At 40.7% G+C, this 23146-nt stretch overlaps 1 protein-coding gene across 3 annotated transcripts in view; it reads left to right on the top strand.

Moving 5' to 3' along the window:
- PKHD1 (PKHD1 ciliary IPT domain containing fibrocystin/polyductin) overlaps positions 1-23146 on the top strand; it is a 448361-nt gene that overhangs the window by 53673 nt on the left and 371542 nt on the right. For all 3 annotated transcript variants that reach the window (XM_088831516.1, XM_055406831.2, XM_088831515.1), the window contains exons 28-33: positions 2028-2163; positions 6323-6518; positions 7215-7282; positions 8068-9663; positions 12935-13078; positions 19322-19541. In XM_088831516.1, coding sequence (XP_088687642.1) covers positions 2028-2163; positions 6323-6518; positions 7215-7282; positions 8068-9663; positions 12935-13078; positions 19322-19541 — 2360 coding nt within the window. The remainder of the gene's footprint in view (positions 1-2027; positions 2164-6322; positions 6519-7214; positions 7283-8067; positions 9664-12934; positions 13079-19321; positions 19542-23146) is intronic.

The raw sequence follows: 23146 nt of genomic DNA, 5'->3' as shown, positions 1-23146 counted from the left end.
TGTACATTCTGAGTGTTGGTTTGCAAGACGTGTATCTTATAATTTTGCTTCTTTCTCAAGCAAACAATTTAGTTTTCATCAGCAATTTTGTTTTCTGGCATGGATGAGATTGGTGAAACTTGGAATATTCTATAATGTCTGCGTGTATGCATGCTAAGTCACTTCAGTCATGTCTGACTCTTTGCAACCCTATGGATTGTAGCCCGCCAGGCTCCTCTGTCCATGGGATTCTCCTGGCAAAAATACTGGAGTGGGTTGCTATGCCCTCCCCCAGGGGATCTATCTGATCCAGGGATCGAACCTGGGTCTCCTGCTTGGCAGGCAGCTTCTCTACCACTAGTGCCACCTGGGAAACCCTTCTTTTCTCCAGGGGACCTTCCCAACCCTGGGACTGAATGCAGGTCTCTTGCATTATAGTCTGATTCTTTACTGTCTGAGTCACTACTCAGCCCTGGGATGTCTGGTTCCTATGAAATAAACAGCTTAGTTAACCCTAGTTACTCCCTACTGCTCCCCTGTTCCTTAGAAGCAAGTCCCTTAGCTTTCTCGTCCCTCTTCAGTTGATTCTGTCTCATGGATGGCATAAGAGGTTTGGGTCCAGGCCCCTGCCTAGTGCTGTGGGAGAGAGTCATGCTCACAGCTAAGCTTGAACCTCCTATTCAGAGTTCACTTCAGCACCATCAACATTCCTAGCACATCCATGATCCCCAAAGAAGGCTGTCTGCCAAATAATAAAGATCTCTGAAAGAAGAGATATTCAGAATAATCTTTGATCTTTGGTCTCATATTTTTAATCTCCTCCAGTTATTCAAATATTATGATATATTAGCTTTTATATATAAACTGCATGCAGTTCTAACATATGTTTGTATTGTAATTCATTTACTGTTATTGGATATTTAGATAATTTCCAAAGTTTCCTATATTTGTTGTGTACTCACCATGTGCCAATATAAAAACACAGACAAATAAAGCTTTTGACACAGGTATCTGGTTGTCTGAAACTCTTTTTAAATTAATACTCCCATTGTCACACAGGTGCCTGCTTTCTGATCCCTTGGTCAACATTGAGTATCAGCACTTTAGTGTATATTGACCATTTTAATGGGTAAAATTTTTACTGATTGAATTTCTTTCACTAGAGAGAATAAATATTAGGAAAATCAACTTTTAAATTTGAAAAGCAATTCGTGCAAAGTTCAAAAGAAAATGATAATCGCACTCTCTCCTACCTCACTTCCCCATTCTTCAAGTCCCCCTTTCTGAAGCAACTACTTTCAATTCCTTTGATTATAGTTACAGAACCATTTTTTGGTTAAATCAATAAACCATATTTACATTATTAAACTATTTAAATGATAATGGTAGAATCAGGTAATATATATTTTTTTATAGTTTGTTTTTTCTTAGTTTTTTTTTTACATGTCTTCCTTGTAATAAAAATACTCTGTATTTAAAAAAAAATATATCAGTTGCTCTTTTTTCTTCATGCTTTCTCTTCTGCTTCAGTTTAACTTGGTGATTTCCAGATTTATTTTATAGGTTTCATCTTAGTGTTTCCCTTGATTGCTCTCCTGAATAGATTCATTGTTTCTTGGAATTTCTTTCTCCTTTTTCTGTTATTGTTTATTTTTTGAAATCATATCTGTAAGAAATAGTCCAAGACAGAAAATGTGGGAGGGAAGTTCTCCGAGTACTTAAATGTCTAAAAGTATGCTTATACTTGATGGATAGTTTAGCAAGATATAGATGTTTATTTGAAATTGCTCTTTTTTTTCAGAACCAATTGATGTGTTAATTGCAAATCATTCTTATTTACTCTTTAATCTGTTAGATACTGTACTTACCTTACCTGTTCTAAGTACTAGTCACTGTGTGTGTGAGAGAAAGAGAGAAAGAGACTTGAAAGTAGCAAGTATATTCTTTAAAAACAATTTCTTGAAATTAATCTTTTCAACTGATTCTATGTGGACTTCACTCACATCAGTCTTATTTACAGAGTATTGATTTTAAAAATTAATTTTCAGGGAGAAGATGGACCTACTGTGAATGTGACTGTTATCTTGGGGGACCGTTCTATGGTTCTTGCCATGGCATTTACATATGTCTCTTCTTTAAATCCAGTAATCGTGTCTCTTAGCAGAAATGGAAGCAGTATAGCAGGTAAAATACCTCATCCTGGAGGATATTTTCATTTTAGACCACTGATCCTGTAAGAAAGGCAAACCATGGCCTTATTAATTTTTAATGAATGTAGTATTATATTTTGGATGGGAGTTATATTTCTGAAAACCTGGAGACTGATTTTCTCATCTTTGTGTGCTCAGTTGCTAAGTTCTGTCTGACTCTCTGTAACCCAATGGACAGTAGCCCACCAGGCTCCTCTGTCCATGGGATTTTTGAAGAAAGAATACTGGAGTGGGTTGCCATTTTCTCCTCTTGGGGATCTTCCTGGCTCAGGGATTGAACCTGCATCTCCTGCACTGGCAGGCAGATTCTTACCACTGAGCCACCTGGGAAACTCTTTCTCATCTTAGCTATCATTAAATAAATCTCCTTATATATATTTTTTCTCTCTGTAAAATTGAGAACCAGTTCTATCTTGAAAATGGGAATTCATTGGTAAAAATTCAATAAATGTTTATTGCACCTATCATGTGCCAATAATAATAGCACAGACATATAATCGGATTTAATCTTTATCATTAACTGATAGAATTATTAGCCTCAGTTTATAGATTAAGAAACTAAGGGACAGAGAGAATAAGTAACTTGTCTAAGATGTTACTTGTTACTACAAGACCTAGAGCAGGGATTTGAACTCAAGCAGCCTGGTTGCAGATTCCAAGCACCTAGCCACTTATAGTTTACTATAAAATAGCATTTGGGGCAGCAGTTCCTATTATAGCAGTTATTTGATATGATTAGAGAATAGTATATTCTGATGAACTTGTTCCTTGAGAGACATGTATTTAAAAAATGAATTCTTTAACATTCCAACTGCATTAAATGACTTAATCTTTGATGATTTAGATGATACAACAGGATGGAATTATGACAATTTATTATCATGTCTGTATAGATTTGGAAAAGTAGCAGGTAACATGGTGTTTTGGTTAATTGGATGCCAGATGACAGAGTTTATGGCAGACACGTCTAAGGGTTTATTATACAAGACCATCAAATTTCCCAGAGAAACAGCCTGGACTCCATCCTTCTGGTACTATTTTCATTTTCCATTGCTCAAGAGTACATAAATAAAGGGAGGTGTCCTTTAGCTTCTCAATATTATTCAGCTCAGATAGTGCAGAGGAAGAATTTGCTGCCTGAGGCGACCAAAGTGTGAAAATTCCTTAGTGGTATAGATTCTTCCCAACGAAGTAGAAAAGGGAGGAGGGAGCCCTGTGTTCTATTCAGATTTCAGTGATTTTGGCTTTTAATAAAATTTCCCACCTATAATGAAAAGAATAAATACATTGCATCAGTGCCTCAAAGGCATCTCATATGAGCTTGACAATTGACCAAGAGCCCAAGGAGTTCATGTTATTGATATATACAACATGATGCATTATTTGCAGGATTTCCACTTGCATTGAGATCTTTCCACAGGCAGAATAAAGAAGAACATGTTATAAAACCCCAAGTGAGGGGTACCCTATTGGGAAAGTCTCTTTTGAAAGTTGGAGGGTATTAATACATATCTCCATCAAGAAGATGCTGATGCTGATGATGACAACAGAGTCAAGAAGAAATCAGAGAAAGAGGAAGAGGAAAAGGGGAAGGAGGAGGAAGAGTTTGATGTGAGGGACCATTAGTGTGGTTTTTGTCATCAGCGCTAGATTTGAATGAATCCCAACTTAACCACTCCCTGGGCAAGTTACTTAAATTTTTTTGCTTTTGTTTTTTTAACGAAAAAGGTGCTGGCATGTTTATTTTTAATATTTATTTATTTGTTAGTTGTGGCACTCAGGATCTTTGATCTTTGTTATGGCATGAGAACTCTTAGTTGCAGCATGCAGGATCTAGTTCCTTGACCAGGGATTAAACCTAGGCTGCCTGCTTTGGGAGCATGGAGTCTTAGCCATTGGACCACTCCCTTAACTTTCTTTATTTTTAGTGTCTCCAGTTGTTAGGTGGGAATAATCCTTTCAAGGCGATTGGGAAAAATGGAGATAAAGTAGGTAACAATACCTAGCTCACCCAGGAACTAACATGGAGTAAGCACTCAGTAAATGCTTTGTTGAAGTGAACACCATCATTCTGCCAAATACTGGATGTGGAATAAATGGGTCAAAGACGACCTCTGTACACTGGCCCCATGTGACTTCCCCCTTTAAGCAGGCTGGGATCCTTCAGCTGAAAACTCTGCCAATGCCAAATCCAAATTTTTTCACACCCAGTTGTTTTAAAAAGAGAAAGAAAGAGAAGTCACTCAGTCGTGTCCAACTCTGTGATCCCATGGACTGTAGCCTACCAGGCTACTCCATCCATGGAATTTTCCATGCAAGAGTTTCGAAGTGGGTTGCCGTTTCCTTTTCCAGGGGATCTTCCCGACACTTTACCATCTGAGCTACCAGGGAAGCACCACCCCCCTGCCCCACCCATAAGCATATTTATTTAACCTTTTAGAGCCTATCTGCTTTACACATCCTGCAAAAATGCTTTTAACATCTGATAGCCATAGATCAGATCAACCTGAGTGACTCAGAGCCATTACCACCCTGCAAAGCTTTCTGACCCAGAAACTACCCACTGGGATGCTGAGTGACTCATTATATGAGGGACATAGAAGCTGCCTCTCTGTTCTCTTTCTCCCTTAGGAGTTCTTTGCCCTTCTCCTCTTCTGGGTGGCAGTCTCTGACTGATGCTTCTGGAAGGTCTCCAGCTGGCAGACTTCCCCATCTATGGAACCTGTCAAAGCACCATCTCTATAAATCTTGTTCTGTGCTATAGACTGATCATGTCTTCTCAGTCAACCCTAAAATTTTTGTACTCACTACACTGAGGCTTCAGACCTGACAGTAGAAATGAAGTTGGGAAGACAGGAAGAAGTAAAGAGGATGTGGAACAGGAAAGAAAATGAAGTTAGCTTTCTTCATCTTCAGCCACAGAACCGTCTTTAACTTGGCCTCTTTCCATGTGATCCTTACCTGTATCCGCATGTACCTGGTCTTCCAGGAAGTCACCCCATTCTCTTTCCTTCTCTCCAAGTCACTGGGTGATTAAATGAGAAATTGCTACAAAAGGCACAGCTTTCGGTAAAGCTGAAGTTTTTAGAATCAAATTGTAAATCCTTGACTGTCTATCCCTATTGGGATTTATCTTTCAAATTGAATTTCCACCAGCTTGCCCACAGGGCCTTTCTTGATATTCAGATGGTGGCTCTGATGAACAATGCCATGCCTGATTTCCGCCTCTTTATGGCTTGTCTTGTTCTGAAGCTTTTTCGGCACCTATTTTTATTAACTTTGGAGGTTCTTTGAGGGCAAGGGCCATATTTGACTTATTTTGTGCCTCTGTGGCATATTCTTCTTTATACCTGAGGAATATTTGAGGTGAAATGAAGTGTATTCATTTTATTCATGTACAAGAATGCTCATAGTATACATGGCATTTTGGTAGAGTTACTAATAAACTAAAAAGGCACTGAGATATTTACAAGACTGGGCTTAGTCCCTCACATTTCCACTCATCATCCCTGAGGCCTAGACTTCTGAGCCTTGGTTTCCTCAAAGGCAAAATGCTGGTCCTGCTAACTGTCCGAATAATGTTATCCGGACAGTGTGAGGGTCAAAGGGGATAGTATAGGTGAAAGGACTCTATAATTGTGAATTGTTGTTCAGTCACTCAGTTGTGTCCGACTCTTTGCAACCCCATGGACTGCAGCATGCCAGGCTTCCCTGTGAATGACTGGACGCATATATAGCATTGCTATGGGGCTCAGTGCATACTGGAGACAGAGTTTTAGATTTTCATCTTCGGAGAAGTGGAGGCTAAAAAAGAGGTCATGAGGTGTTACTTTCTGGTTATGAAGACCATCGTAACTACTTGATTTGCCTTGACGCTGAGATGACATAGTGCTTCTTGAGAATAATCATTCTGACAATTTTGCTTTCTGTGCCCTTGAGGTTCTAGGCTGTAGCTCCATTAAAAGAGTTGTAAGTTTCATGAAAAAAAAATTAGGTTGACATTAAAACTCTTGATTAGAGTATTATGCACACTGCTGACCACGTGTTTAATCCGAAAAGATAGTTTTAGAATTGAATACGTGATTGAAGCACTAATCCACTTCACGGGGGCTAATGGATTTTCTTCAACACAGGAGGTGAGATCCTTTCCATTGGAATGGTGCTGCCAGTGAACCACACAGATCTGGATGCTGAAGTCCGCATTGGGGACACCAGGGCTTGGGTCCAAGCGCAGACAGCTCAGGGCCTGGAGGTGGTGCTCCCCCCGCTGCCTGCCGGGCTCCATGGAATCTCAGTCTCCATCAATGGAGTCCACATTCACGCACAAGGGTGAGGTGGACTCCTGCCATTTGTTATAGCTCTCCTGATGGTCTAATGATTCAGTTGAAGAATTCTAGCTTTGAGTTAGGTCATTATTTTTTTCTTCTTCCTCTGAAGTTAAGAGATAAACACACGAGAATCCTAAAATTGGAACAAATCTTAGAGATTCTACAGGACTGTTCACTCTCAAGTCCAATTTTTGGCTTACTAGTTGGGGAAAGGAGAACTTTCTGGAGCTAAGATGTCATGTCTCTTGGTTGGGCTGGGGTGGGGTGGGCACCTCTATGTCAGGAGGAAGGATCTGTGCTTAATAAGAGACTGATTTCACTAAGACCTTTAACTAGACTGTATCTTGGGCTTTGAATAAATGCTGTCAATTACTGCACAAGCGGCTCTCAGTCCTCTTTGCCCTGAAGTCCCTCTGCCCAGCATTTCTCCGGCAGTTCCCTCGCTTCATTCCAGAAAGTGGCTAAACTCAAGGAGACTGATGTGCCTACCTGATGTCTGTGCAGGAACACGTCCCCCACGGGTTCTCTTCTACACTATTTCCCTCTTTCTTTGGTGTGCAGTGCTGGTCTCATATGCTTTCCATCACAGCCCCCTTTCTCTTTTCTTCTCTAATATACTCATCTCTGCTGTTTTGTGCCTTCTTTTCTCTTCTCCTGACTTTTAGTTATTTCATGACCATCTCCTCATTTTCTGTAGGGTGGATCTTCACATCCAGTACATCACCGAAGTCTTCAGCATCCAGCCTTGCTGTGGGTCTCTTGTGGGTGAGTGGCTCTGACCTGATTTCCTTTAGGATTGAGTGGTTTGATCTCCTTGCAGTCCAAGAGACTCTCAAGAATCTTCTCTAACACCACAGTTCAAAACCATCAATTCTTCGGTGCTCAGCTTTCTTTATGGTACAATTCTCACATGCATACATAACTACTGACAAAACCATAGCTTTGACTAGACAGACCTTTGTTGGCAAAGTAATGTCTCTGTTTTTTAATATGCTGTCAGTTTGGTCATATATAGAACAATATACATATACTCTGCATAATAATATAGAGAATAATATGGAATAATAGGGCAGTTAATACAACAGATGATAAGAAGACTAGAGAATTTGATTTTTTATTAGCGTATACGTTGTACATAAGTATATATGAATTATACATATACTCTTTCTACATGGTAATATATAGAATAACGTAGAATAGCATGTACGATAATACAGCAGATGATGAGAGCACTTCAAGAAATTTGATTTTTCATTAGTGTCGAAGTTGTCTAGGAGCTATAAATATACTTGAAAATATATTTTGTCTTAAATTTTATAAACATTCTTCTTATAGAATAATTTGTGTTGTTTTACTGCCATGTGAATTTCAGCCCATCTGACTCCTGCCAAAATGGTCATACATTTAACACTGGTGGGGTGAGGCAAAAGAATTTCACTAACACTTACCCCACCTTTCACTTAGTTGTGCTGGGGCTCACACAGCTGCTGTGAGTTCCTAGTTCTGAAATACCAGCTTCTCAGATTTTTTTCTCAATATTTGTGCTTCAGGTGGAACCATCCTCAGCATCTCAGGAAGAGGGTTCAGCAGGGACCGAGCTTTGCTTTGGGTGCTGGTGGGCAATCGGTCCTGTGACATTGTGAACTCAACAGAGACCAACGTCTGGTGTGAGACCCCGCTGCCAGCCCAGCTACCGCTGAGCGCCCCAGTCCCTGTGGAGGTCTGGGCTGGCAGCAAGCCCTTCCCCCACCAACCTCCACCTCACCTGGTGGGGACGGGCTTCACCTTCACGTACGAAGTGGCAGCAACACCAGTGGTCACTGCCACACGAGGAGAAGTCACGAATCACAGCCTGAGGCTCTATGTAGAGGGACAAAATCTCTCCGACTCAGTGGTCCTTCTGGGTAACTTGAGCTGTGATCTCCAGACCCTGTCTCCTGGGAGCAACTTGAGCCTGGCTGGGTGCACTTTTCCTCTTGACGCTTTGGAGGCCGGCCTGTATCCTCTCCAAGTACACCAGAGGCAGATGGGGTTTGCTGATATGTCTGCGGTGACCCAGCAGTGTGTGGTGATGCCTCAGATAACCGCCATTTTCCCAACACGTGGGTCTGCTTGTGGAGGGACTGTTCTCACAGTGAGGGGCTTGGCTTTCCACTCCAGCAGGGGGTCAGTGGAGGTTGACCTCTCGGGTCCCTTTACTTGTGTGATTTTGAGTTTTGGGGACCAGACAATCCTCTGCCGGATTACCCCTGTGGGTGACCCCTTGCCTGGTGCTTCCTTCACCCTGAATGTCACTGTCTTGGTGAATGGACTTCCCAGCACATGTCAGGGGAATTGTACTCTTTTCTTGTGTGAAGAGACAACTCCTATCATGGATAATTGGACCACAAACATCAGTGGGTCTCTGACCACAGTGCTGGTTAGGGGTCAGAGGTTAGGTATAATGACTGATGAGCCAGTGGTGTTTGTGGATGATCATCTTGCTTGCACTGTGGTTTTCCATAATGCAAGCCACGTGGCGTGCTGGATAAGTGATTTGTCCCCTGGACCTCATTACTTATCTGTTTTTCATGCAAGATATGGGTATGCCTGTTCTGGTAACTTTTCCAGACACTTCCATGTTTGGCCTCAAGTGTTTCATTATTTCCCCAAGAATTTCAGCCTCCATGGTGGAAGCCTCTTGACCTTGGAGGGCACAGCTCTGAAGGGACTGAACTCAACATTAGTCTACATTGGCCAGCAGGCCTGCCTGACCGTGAGCCTCGGCTCTGAGCTCATCCAATGTGCTGTTCCTGCAGGGAATGGCTCTGCTGCCCTGGACATAGAGGTAGATGGACTTTCCTATCAGATAGGTGTCATTGGTTACAGCAGTGCCTTCACTCCTGAATTGCTGTCTGTTTCTCAGACTGATGATGTTTTAACCTTTTCGGTAGCCCGGATCTCAGGAGCTGCAAACGTAGACATTTTTATTGGGATGTCCCCTTGTTTGGGTGTCTCTGGCAACCATACTCTTCTCCACTGTGTGGTCCCATCCCTTCCGACTGGGGAGTACCAAGTCAGAGGTTACGACCGCATAAGAGGGTGGGCCTCATCCGTCCTGGTGTTCACTTCCAGAGTGGCCATTACAGCAGTGACTGAGAATTTTGGTAAGTCAGACAGATGAGGCGGAGAGCTTTCTTTGTGTAAGTGAATTAATAGTTCCTCTCACCACTCTACAAGGTAGGAAGTCAGCATCAGTTTGAACAGAAGAAGAGAGAAGCCGGTTGGCCTCTTACAGTCCCAGCTTCCTCCCAGAACTGCGTCATGCTCCAATTATGAGGGTTTCTTTCTGTTGAGGAGATTGTGCATATTCTCTAAGTGTTTGATTGTCTTTTAATTTGATGCATTAACCCACTTTAATTTGTGTTTTAAATTAAATAATACCATTTGTAAGAGCTCATAATTTGATCATTTAAGTAGAGCATAAATGCCTTCATCTATTTTTAGACCTATTTGCCAATTTGAATTGTTTTAAACGTATTAAATATGATTAATTTTTATCATTTTGTACTATTTCACAGATGAATTCATACTCCATCAATAACAGGCCAATTGTGCAGTACAACTGCACTGGTTGAACTTTCTCTCCTTTGAGATATACTGCAGTGTGCTTTGCCTTTTCTTACAGTGAAGGTTTGGGTTTCTGTTCCCTTAATGTCTTCCTACACTTAAGATGGGGCTTCCCAGGTGGTAAAGAACCCACCTGCCAATGCAGGAGACATAGAGATGTGGGTTCCATCCCTGGGTGGGGAAGATCCCCTGGAGGAGGCATGGCAACCCACTCCAGTATTTTTGCCTGGAGAATGCTATGGAGAGAGGAGCCTGGTGGGTTACAGTCCATGGGGTTGTAAAGATTCAGACACAACTGAAGTGACTTAGCACATAAACACACTTAAGATAGTTCAAATGTGTTTGGGATGCAGAAAGTTTAGAAGTCATGGAGCAGGGTCTTAGACTGATGAAGTCCCAATCCATTTTTTGGAGCTAATGTGTCCGACCTCAGCTGAGTGAGATACTATAGGGATTGCGGCTTGTTTCTAAGTCTGTTACTATCTTAGCTGGGTAACTTCTTCAAGCCTCAGCATTCTTTTTTTTTTTCCTCAAAGTTTATTCAAATCTCTAATTACAAAAAATGATACAAGCTTTGAAAAATACAAAATATATAAAGGACCAAGGGATATCATCCCCCCACTTCCAAGTCTCATTCTCCAAAAGTAATCGTAACAGAATGCTGGGATGTTTTTCCACAACTTTTCTACACACAAGCACATATACAAAAAGATTTTCAAATACATACATTGCTCTACAACTTTATTTACCCAGTAATGTGTTACTGACATCCATCCACATCTGTAGAAACAGATCCACTTCAGTCTTAACAGCCATGTGGTACTTTACAACATGGCTGCAGCATAATTTAACCAGTCCCTATTAATGGACCTAAAAATTCCCTCTCCCTTTCTTTTCATCACCAAATTGCTATGCCACGTATCCTTGTGCAACCAATGTTATTTTTGTCAGAATCCCCTCAAATAGTCAAAAAAACCCACAGTGCTCAATTTTGCTAGGTACTACCAAATTGCCCTCCAAAGGAGCATACCAATTCACAGTCTGCTGCTGCTGCTGCTAAGTCGCTTCAGTCGTGTCCGACTTTGTGCGACCCCATAGACGGCAGCCGACCAGGCTCCGCTGTCCCTGGGATTCTCCAGGCAAGAACACTGGAGTGGGTTGCCATTTCCTTCTCCAAGGTACAAAAGCTCTCTAGTCCCTGTCTGTGCTTATAAGGAACATAATGGACACTTTTTTAGAGTCACTATGAAAATTAAGTGAAGCAGTACATAAGGCAAAGTGCTTAAAGTCATGCCTGTCACTGCTTAGTGTGTGCTAAGTCACTTCAGTCATGTCCAACTCTTTGCGACCCTATGGACAGTAGCCCTCCAGGGTCCTCTGTCCATGGCATTTCCCAGGCAAGAATACTGGAGTGGGTTGCCATTTCCTTCTCCAAGCCTCAGTATTCTTATTTGATAAAAGGTTAGGGCTGGTTTTTCCTCCCTAGTTCCCCTTTCAACTCTCTGAGTCCATGATTTTTAAGCAAGGGAGCAGGGGTGAGAATGTACCCAGGCAAAAACTTGGTCAGGCGGCTGTGTAAGTGCCACCTAGCCCTGACATGAGGGTGGGAGAAGCTGGAATCTCAGCGTGCACTGGCAATTTCAACCAGCATTTTCCTTTATTGGTTCTCATACTGAAGCAAAACATATTGTCTTGACTTTACCCATTGAATAGGCATACTTCCCACACAGCAGGTAGGAGTGTAAACCAGGGCAACATTATTTTGGAGAGAAATATGGCCATATCCTTCCAAACTAAAAATTTACTTTTCTGTTGACCTAGTAATTCCATGTCTAAGAGTTTGCATCATTTTCATTCATATAAGTGTATGGTTCATTGCAGCATTTTTAATTGCAGCAAAAGGGGAGAAATTATGGAACTATTCCTGATAGCTCAGTCGGTAAAGAATCCGCTTGCGATGCAGGAGACCCAGGTTCAATTCCTGGGTTGCAAAGATCCCCTGGAGAAGGGCTAGGCCACCCACTTCAGTATTCTTAGGTTTCCCTGGTGGCTCAGCTAGGAAAGAATCCTCCTGCAATGTGGGATACCTGGGTTCAATCTCAGTATTCTGGACTGGAGAATTCCATGGACTGTATAGTCCATTGGGTCACAAAGAGTCAGACACGACTGAGTGACTTTCACTTTTACTTTCAGCAATCAACAGGAAAATTGCTCAGTAAATTAGGGCATAATTATATAATGAAATTCTAAGTGTCTATTAAAATGAAGAGCTGGATCTCTCTTTCTCTCTCTCTCTCTATATATATATACAGACTTGGAAAGATGTTTATGCTTGGAAAGATGTTTATGCTGCATTTATAATAAAAAAAAAACAAGTCGTAGAATGCTATGTATACAATGACCAGTTTGTAATAAAATAGTCTATATGCTTTAGAAAATCCTAAAGGATTCACAAGAAACTAGGCGTGTCTTTTTCTAGGGAGTGAGATAAGTAAGTAAGGGAAGTTTTACTTTCATTTTGTACTCTCCTGTATAAAAAGTTTATAAACAAGCATTATTTTCATACATAAGAATCATGACACTTTTCATAGGTTGTTGAGTATGACTGGGTTTGACAGAACGGGCTTCAGAGCTCAGAGCTTAGTGAGAGGAAACTGAGAAAATTGGGGATCTCAGGCCAATTGGGTGGACTCCGGTGGGCATGGAAAGAAGGGTGGGCAGCAAGAAAGCATGGGCTTGAATTTTGAGAAAAAAAAAAAAAAAAAGATTTACCTCTGTGATGGTAAACTCCTCATTTTGTCTTTAAAGGCCGCCTAGGCGGGAGGCTCATGCATGTGTTCGGAACAGGATTTTCTCCTGGGAACATCTCAGCTGCCGTGTGTGGTGCTCCCTGTCAAGTCTTGGCTAACGCGACGGTGTCTGCCTTCAGCTGCTTGGTTCTGCCCCTTGATGGTCAGTAAAAACACCATATTTGTTTTATAAAGAGTAGGTGTGAAATTAGCATACTTTGGATAACTCCATTTCTTTGGTAATTCATGCTCTATTGACTCAATACTTCTGTTTCTTCCTGTTTAAGAAGTTTTCTTTGATCCCCATGTAAAGTGGTAGTTAGTACTGAGGACCGCCTATTAAGATGACTCATAAATTTATCACATGTTTTTGACAGCAGTTCTGTGATGATGGGGAAAGTGATTCTGAGTTGTGAATACTAGTTTCAATGGCAGCATAGGCATCAGGGAGAAACTAGTCTCTTGGTCTCCTGAGGTGGGGCTGCTGGAAATGTCTGCCTACTGGAAGTACTTGTGAAGGGATTATATCATCTGGCTGGAAATGTCTTGCACATTAGTGTGTTCAGGTCCTGAATCTTATTATAAGCAAAAGGGTCAATGTTGACATTATCCTTTTATTCTGTAAAGTCCAGGTAAATATCTGAGCCGTAACTCGGTAAAATAACCATGGTCTCTCATTGCTTTAAGCTTTGTTGTAGTTGTTTGTTGCTGTTCAGCTGATAAGTCATGTCCAATTCTTTGCAATCCTATGGACTATAGTCCGCCAGGCTCCTCTGTCTGTGGGATTTTCCAGGAAAGAATACTAGGATGGGCTGCTGTTTCCTTCTTCAGGTGATCTTCCCATCCCAGGGATTGAACCTGCATTTCCTGCATTGGCAGGCAGATTCTTTACCCTGAACCACCTGGGAAGCCCTTTAAGCTTTGCAGTCATCATGTAAAATATGGCATGGGAAACTATGTCTTTGTGGGGTGGGGGGTGGAGTAAGAATGCAAAGTGCAAGACTTGATTTTCCCATGAAGCTCACAACACATAGTAACTACCCACTGAGCTTCAGAAAAAGAATGTTTCAGGGATAAAATTGACGTTATTCACTACAGGGTCAGCTAAACCACCTGATTATCTTGTTTGCATAGTCATACATCTTGTATCTGTGCACTTAAAAACCATTTGCCCTCATGTTTTCTGTGTGATGCTTTAAGTTATATTCCTAATTTATGTGTTAGCAACTTGACTGTGGGTAAAAGACTTACAGTGATAAAAGCATCACTTCATCTGAGCTTGGACAAACATTCCATAATGTTTAATACTATTGTGATGGCAGTTTACATTGTATTGTCTTAGACCAGAAGGAGGAAGGAGAGGAGGGGGAAAAGAAACAACCCTGGTTTAAAATACCAGAATCTGAGGGTCTTATTATCATCATGTATATAAGCAGAACATTATAGAAGAGAGTATTATTCTACTTAAGATCTGCAGTAGAAAATTTAGGATATGGTAGAAAATTTAAGTTAATATATCTGTTTCTCTGCTCTCACTCCTATGCATAGAACTGTCCTGGCTTAGGGGATGTGCAAAATCGATGTTTGATGAAAGAATAAATAAGGGAATTGGGAAATGGTAGAAACATAAACTGTTAGTTGCTCAGACGTGTTCCACACATTGCGACCCCGTGGACTGTAGCCTGCTAGTCTCCTCTGTCTACAGGATTCACCAGACAAGGATACTGGAGTGGATAGCCACTCCCTTCTCCAGGGGATCTTCCCGAACCAGGGATCAAACCTGGGTCTCCTACATTGCTGGAGCATTCTTTACCCTCCAAGTCACCAGGGAAACATAAAATCAACCATTTCCAGGTCCTAGTATTTAAGAAATGCTGCTACAGTTTTTTTTTTCCTGGGGGAAGGTGCGGCTTTCACATATATACTGTTTAAATCAGTCAACCCCTTGCTATTGTTTCAAGGCAACCAGAAGTACAAACTTAAAAACCATGAAGTCAGGGTTAGAGAAGTTGTGTTTTATTGGGAGTTTCATAACTCATAGGAGGAGAATAAAATAAATTATTATATTTAATGAGATTTAGTTAAATTTATAAAAAGACTTTTCAAAATTTCTTGATTTTTAAGAGGAAAACATGAGTGAGAAGCTCTGCCTCTTACTTTTACCACTAGGTGTCAGCAAACACTCGTTGATTGTGCAAGGGCTGCTATTTATTCCGGAGAAATGGATAATTTGACTTTCCTTTTTTCATTAAAAAATAAGTCTTTTAAAGGATGTCTAAAAATGGGGAGGAACTTGTGAAATCTACTCCACTGGTTTCTTACTTAAGATCCAAGATGGAAGTTGGGGATTCTATGAATCTCTAAAATGGAATAAAATATTTTGAGACTATGATTATGTATTTTTTCCCCTAAGAAGTAGGTCTATAATGGACATCAAATTGTCAGAGGGATGTATCTCAGAAATTGCTGAAAACTACTAATAATTCCTCTTCCTTCAGAAAGGACTGTATAGAATCAAGTTAGTTAAGAATCTTATACTTTAAAAGATTTTTTTAGCGGGCACTTTCACAGCAGTAACCCCCTCAAGTGTGTCACAGTTACTCTTTCCAGAGAATTCTGTCCTTTTACCTAATGCTCCCCACTCTATTTTTTTCACCTTTATCAGTTGGAAGTCCTTGGGAAAGCTGAATAATTTCAGTTCTTCTAACATAATGCTTCTCAATGATATTATTACTGAGGATTATGTTATTATGGAAGGATTATTGAAAAAAATTATTATTACTGGAGCAGCAACAGTAGCAGCACCTGGGAGTCTGTTAGAAATGCACAACCTTGGGAACTGCTGTATCAGTAAACATTTTGGCATTTCTCTTCTGAGACTCTGTAGAAATATGAAATCACTATGCTGTATCCTTGAAACTAATACAGTATTGTAAATCAACTATACTTCAATACATTTCTTTTTAAAGATGGAGCTTTTTAAAAAGTCCTTTTGCTGCTTTGGGGTCATTCATCTTTACTTTTGGGCTTCTCCAGTGGCTCAGAAGTAAAGAATCTGCCTGTGATGCAGGAGATGGCAGGAGACCTGTGTTCGATCCCTGGATCGGGAAGATCCGCTGGCAGAGGGCATGGCAACCCACTCCAGAATTCTTGACTGGAGAATGTCATGGTCAGAGGAGCCTGGAGGGTTACAGTCCATAGGGTTGCAAAGAGTCGCACACGACTGAAGAGACTGAGCACACACACACGCATCTTCACTTTTCCCTCAAATTATACTTCTAATGAAAGAAGAATTTTACTTTTTCATACGATAGGTTGTTATAGCACCTTGTCAGTTTAACATTCTGGATTTGTTTAAAATCAGCAAGATATTTGATCTTTTGGTTTCCTGCATTTATATCTTGAATTATACGATATGACTTCTTCATGGAAACTGATTTTTTTCTGTGAGGTGTGAAAACTTAAAGTGATTAAGGTTGCATAGCTATTTCGTGGCAGAACCTTGAGTAAAATTCTTGGATTCTGATCCCCAGTGCTGGGCATTTATCATAATCCGCCTTGTCAATTTGCATCCACCTAATCACCCATAATGAGTTCATTATTTTATAGGTGTTAGGCCTGTTTTTATTTGCCCTAGGGCTTACTAACTGGAAAGTTCTCATGTTTCCTTGTCCATGTGAGAGTCTTACTTTCCAGATGTTTTAACTGCTGTAATTCTTTGGGAACACAGTCACAGAACCTACTATGTGTCAGGTGCTTCAGAATGAACCAGCAAAAATAGTAACTATTTTTGTGTGAATGAGTAATGGCAAACCCTCCTGTGTACTTGCCCCATCCCTTGCTGCATGCAGTCGTGTGATATGAGCAGGTGTCTTAGCTTCAAACTCGTAGTCCTTGATAACACGTGTCCTGTACCTGTGTGAACAGGCTAGCTCCTGAGGTAGAAGGGTAGAGAAAATTTGTTTTTTTCTATTTGATTAAAGTTTTCAGGCAGAGGTACTCCCAAACCATCTCACGTAGAGACTTGTTCGTGCTTAGTCACTTTGTCATGTCCAACTCTTTGCAATTCCGTGGGCTCTAACCTGCCAGGCTCCTCTGTCCATAGGATTCTCCAGGCAAGAATACTGGAATGGGCTGTCATTTCCTACTCCAAAGAAAGTAGGAAATGGCAGACTTGTTTATCCTCCTGTTAAAGGTTATTGCCAGTCTGCCTTGGTGATGCTTTTTACGTTGTGTCTCATGACCTGGGAAGAAATGGTCTCAGGGTCAGAGAGCTTCAAATCATTGCTTTTCTTCTTTATGAAATGTTAATAGAACTCTCTATATGAAAACCAAGAACTTCAGTTAATCAAGAGATCCCATAAAGATAATGAGAAGTCTAGCCACAAACCTGGAGAAGATGTTAATAAGCATGTAACTTCTTTAGGATTAGTACTCAGAATATAAAATGGCACAATCAATAAGGAAAATATAAGCATTCCAGTAAAACAGAGGGGCAAGTGACCTACATGGGAAGTTCATAGAAGAGAAAATAGGAGTTATTACTAAATATACAAAAAACTGTTCAATATAAAAAATGATGATGAAAATGCAAATTAAGGTCACAATGAAATGCTTTTGTATACTCACTGGACTGACCAAAATTAAGTCTGATAATCTTAAGTGCTGGCAATTATGTGGATTACTGGGAACCCATAAAGATAGGAAAGTAAAATGGGACAAACAATTTTCTTAGAGACATATACGCTAAAGAAAATGCATTACATATTTGTAGTGGCAAAAGCTGGGAAATCCCCCAAAGTCCACTGGTGACAGAATAGGCAAATATATTGTAGTACTTTCACACGAAGCAGTGTTGAACAGCAATGAAAACATTTGAACAGCAGTTATGTGTGAAAATATGGCTAAATCTTGGAAACATAAGTATAGAGTATACTTGAGTATAGAAAGCAGGTCTAAGAATATTATGCCATGTATAACTTTCTAAAGTTCAAAAGGAAGTAAAAGTCAACCACCTTCCATCTAATGGTTGTTTCTGAGAATGAGGAGGAAGTGGTAGACTTGGCCAGGAGCACGTAGATTGGTGAGCGTTGTGACGGTGTTAGACTGTTATGTTGGCTGATCCTGTGGTACATTCACATGAGTTTTTTTTCTTCTTTGGATGATTCATATTTTACAAAAACATGATTTATATCCTTCTGTATGTATTATGTATATCTAATACATTAAAAATTAATATATTTTATTGGAGGATAATTACAATATTGTGGTGTTTTTTTCCATATATGGACATGTGTTATTTATTATTGGGGATATAGTTGCTTTGGGCTTCTCTGGGAGCTCAGCTGGTAAAAAATCTGCCTGTAACGCAGGAGACTCCACTTCACTTCCTGGGTCAGGAAGATCCCCTGGAGATGAGAGAGGCTACCCACTCCAGTATTCATGGGCTTCCCTGGTGGCTCAGATGGTAAAAAATCCATCTGCAATGCGGGAGACCTGGGTTTGATCCCGGGTAGGGAAGATCTTCCAGAGGAGGGCATGGCAACCCACTCCAGTATTCTTGCCTGGAGAATCCACATGGATAGAGGAGCCTGGTGGGCTACAGTCCATGGGGTCGCAACGAGTCAGACAAGACTGAGCAACTACGCACAGCACAGCACATAGTTGCTTTACAACATTGTGTGAGTTTCTGCTGTATAATAACATAAATCAGCTAGGTGTGTTAAGTCGCTTCAGTCATGTCTGACTTTTTGCAACCCTATGGACATAGCTCACCAGGCTCCTCTATCCATGGGATTTTCCAGGCAAGAATGCTGGAGTGGGTTGCCATTTCCTACTCCAGGGGATCTTCTTGATCCAAGGATCAAACCCACGTCTCTTATGGCTCCTGCATTGGCAGGTGGGTTCTTTACCACTAGTGCCACCTGGCAATCAGCTATATGTATATGTATATCCCTTCCCTCTTGAACCTCTGTCCCACTCCCCTCCGCCCTTCTCATCCCATCTATCTAGGTAATCACAGAGCACAGAACTAAGCTCCCTGTGTTATACAACAGGTTCCCACTAGCTGTCTGTTTTACACGTGGTAGTGTATATATGTCAATCCTAATCTCTCAGTTCAACCCACCCTCCCTCCCTAACCCTTATGTCCACATGTCCCTTATGTCTATTCTCTACGTCTGTCTCTCTATTCCTGCCCTGCTAATAGGTTCATCTGTATCATTTTTCAAGATTCCACATATGCATTAATATATGATGTTTGTTTTTCTGATTTTTAAGAAGAGCAAATGAGTAAGTTTATTTTCCTATTGGTTAAAGTACAGCACATGAGCTTGGTTGATGAAACAATGTGAGGCCTTCAGTTCTTTCTGTGGTTATCACCTAAACCAGTGACGGTTTCCTGCAGTGTCCTTAGCTTCCCTGTGTGACCTGAGGCCTGTGGAGGAGGACTGCGAGACCTCCAGCTGCAGCTACGTGCACTGTGATTTGATCATCACTGTGGGGACAGAGAGCCTGCCGGAATCATGGCCTTACTTCTACATCTGTGAACAAAGTTCCCGATGCCTCTTGGCACAAGATCACTGGACACAGTCTATCCTTCCATCGTTCTCAGGCCTCTTCATCAGGTAACTCAGTCCTCTCCCTCCCTGACTTTGCACACAAATGCATGGCCAGTGGATTGATGGAATCATCAGGAACTTCATGTTGGGTGGACATGGCCCTGGGGCCAGTTCTGTTGTCGGAGGGACTGTTCCATTGTGGATTCCAGCCAGCCTGCATATCAAAGCGTCTCCTGTCTTTTCAAGTGTTCAAGAGAACATCTGAAAAATCTGCCCAGTAAACAGCCCGCTTTGTTCTTGCTTAGATTTTAATATTTATCTTCCAATCCTAAGTAACATCTGGTGAATGCCAATGGGGAAAAAGATTAGACATTATGAAAAACAGAAGGCTCTTTTCCCCTCTCCTTTTTCTTTTCTTTCCAAACAGATTCACAAGTATGAGAAAAAGTCATAGAGAAATCCAGCAGATTGTACAATGTTTATTCAAAAGAAGTGGGGGTGCACAGGCAGGACTGTAGATCTCAGATTTAGAAGTTATAAGCTTATAAGGGTTTTTTTTTTAATTAAAAAACAAATACCACAACTTTCTAGGTAAAAATCACCTTTTCTAAACAAATTTTTTAGAAAGTGTGGCCATGTCAGTTGCTCAAGATGGACTTCATTTTCACAAGCAGCTCCTGTTTTATGAAGTGTGATGTGTTAGTGCTGAACGTGGCCCAGTGTCCTTCTTTATTTCTTATCAAGAGTGGTTACATCCAATTATTTAATGAAGGCCTATTTCCTCATTAAAAAATAAAACTAAGACCGACTACCCAGAAGAAAAGCAAGAACTAGCCTTTTTCACAGCAGTTGAGCCTTCTGATGTCCTGGGACAGTCTGTGTTTAGAGTGAATTTGCCACCAGGAGTTTGGATTTAGTGAGAGGAAGAAAGGGCCTCCTTGAGGTTGTTATCTGGACTAGTGGGGAAAAGCTTGCTTAGGGCTCATAGGAAATGGGGCTGCAGGTGGTGCTCAGGGGAGACTGGATCTCAGCACGCTGACGCTGGGCATCAATAAGCGTATGTCAGCTGGTCCGGGCTCCCTGGAATTTGACAACTTTATTTCAGTCCCTAAACTATTCTTTGGAGTTCCTCTATGCTCTTCTCTCTAGGAGGTGGCTGAGGGCTGTGCTTATTCACTGTCATGTCCGACTCTTTGAAATCACATGGACTGTAGTCCCCCAGGTTCCTCTGTCCATGGGATTCCCAGGCAAGAATATGGAGTGGGTTGCCATTTTCTTCTCCAGGGGATCTTCCCGACCCAGGGGTCAAACCCGTGTCTCCTACACTGGCAGGCAGATTCTTTACCACTGAGCCTCAGACCCTACTAAAAACTATGCCCTTTTCTATGAATATCATTTGCAATATACACTAATAACCTTATAATTTTTCATACTCTAATTCAGCAATTTCACTTTCAGGATTTTAAGAAAGCAGTTAGAAATATGTAACATTTTTGAAAAACTATAGTCTTTGAAGTTTTAGGTATAATAACAACAACAAAAAAGGCTGAAATGAAGTGTTTGTACTAAGAAACCTTGAAAAATCATGATGGGTAATATTTAACCAAACAGAGAAATGCTTATAATATATTAAGGAGTGAAATGTGCAGGTTATAAAATATTGCATCAATGTAATCCTGACAGTGTTTATAGCACCTGTGTCTGTAGGCACATATGACAAATATTTGGGAAAAGACTAGAAGGAAGTATTCCAAAACACTGAGGGTGCCTGTCCCTATGGGACTGGAGGACTGATCATATTTGCTTTCATCATTGAGTTTTTATGTAATTTTTTCAGTGAATAGGTACCAATTTCTTAATCAGAAACACATTATAAATTATACAAGGGGAGTTAGGAAAATCATGTGCTAAATGGCTTACCTCATTCCTCTTAAGATTCTGCTTGTGAACCCAGGGAACTATTTTCCAGGATCTTTACAAGGGATACATTTCATCAAATGGTTTACTCCTCAGCCAGCCACTACCACTATAAATTTGATGTCATTTGGCAAAAGCAGATATTCATATCTGTGGCAAAAATATGCCCAAACTGTCCATCTACCCATCCATCTATCCAATATTTATCAAATGTTTACTATGTTCTAGTTACTATATCAGAAGCTGGTGATTCAATGATGGATAGGATGCAAAGTGCCTACCTTTAAGGGTCAGGAGGGGGCTAGACAATAAACAAGGTGGTCATGTGTTGTGATAAGGGCTATAGAGTGATAGAAAACAGTAAAGGCTATTTTTTAAAAATTATTTTTACAATTGAAGTATATCTGATTCACAATATTGTGTTACTTTCAGGTATACAGCAAAGTGATTCATATATATATATAAAATATATTCTTTTCCGATTCTTTTCTCTTTCAGATTATTTTAAGATATTGAGTAAAGTTCCCTGTGCTATACAGGAGGTCCTTGTTGGTCATCTATTTTGTATATATGTTAATCCTAAACTCCTGTTTTGTCTCTCCCTACCCCCTCTTTCCCCTTTGGTAATTGTAAGTTCGTTTTCTATGTCTGTGGGTCTATTTCTGTTTTGTCAATAAATTCATTCATATCATTTTTTTTTTAGATTCCACATATAAGAAATATGATTATATTTGTCTTTGGCTTACTTCATTTAGTATGATAATTTCTAGGTCCATCTAAGTTGTTGCAAATGGCATTGTTTCATTATTTTTTATGGCTAAGTAATATTCCATTGTGTGCATGTACCACATCTTCTTTATCCACTCAATTGCTGATGGATGTTGAGTTTGCTTCCCTATCTTGGCTATTGTAAATAGCGCTTCAGTGAACATTGGAGAGTGTGTATCTTTTAGGATTATAGTTTTTTCCAGATATATGGTCAGATATGGGATCCCTGGCTTGGCTCAGAGGAGACTTTTCAGAAGAGGTGTCTTTTAAGCTGAGCTAAAGACAAGTGTCATTATGGAGAGTCAGACAGTGGGTGCAGCAAGTACAAATGACCCATCAAGTTTCATGAACTGTTAGAGGTCAGAAGGGCAGGAGTAAGGTAGGAAGAAAGTAAAGTGGTTCAAGATGAGCTTGGGGAGGCACGAAGACCTTGAAGGCCATAGTAAGGAGTTTGAATTATTTTCTAAGAACAGACTAAGTATCTTTCTAAAATCACACTGTCAAGCTTTGGTGGTATCAGGGCTAGAACCCAAGGCTTCTGACTAACGGTGTCCTCAGCATGATGCTGTGTTGTCAGCATCGGCAGCAAGAGGCTTGGCTGGGCTGTGCGGGTCCGGGAGATGAGACAGAAGAAGCAATTTCAGGCTAAGTGAGGGAGACAGAATGACAGCATTTTACTGCCTCCCCTAGGGAGCGAGTACAAGGAAATTACCTGCTTACCTTTGGGTCTGATCAGACCAACTGAAAGAGAAATAGGTCAGGACTCAGGAAACTTAGGTTCTAGAACTCTCTACCACCACGTGGACCAAATATTCTTTCTACATTCTGTCAAAATAAATATTTGTGTGCATGCCCACTATATAATCTACCTGTGTATTTCTCTACATATGCATATGTCTATATTTAAATCTAGCCATTCCTTAATTAAATCTATGCATTTAAATCTATGCATTCCTTAATTCATAGGATGATTGTGGAGGAAAACA

The sequence above is a fragment of the Moschus berezovskii genome, chromosome 23 (genome assembly GCF_049115385.1).
Source record: "Moschus berezovskii isolate FMDL1 chromosome 23, NW_MosBer_1.0, whole genome shotgun sequence".
NCBI lineage: Eukaryota > Metazoa > Chordata > Mammalia > Artiodactyla > Moschidae > Moschus > Moschus berezovskii.
This window is presented reverse-complemented; position numbering and strand designations above follow the sequence as displayed.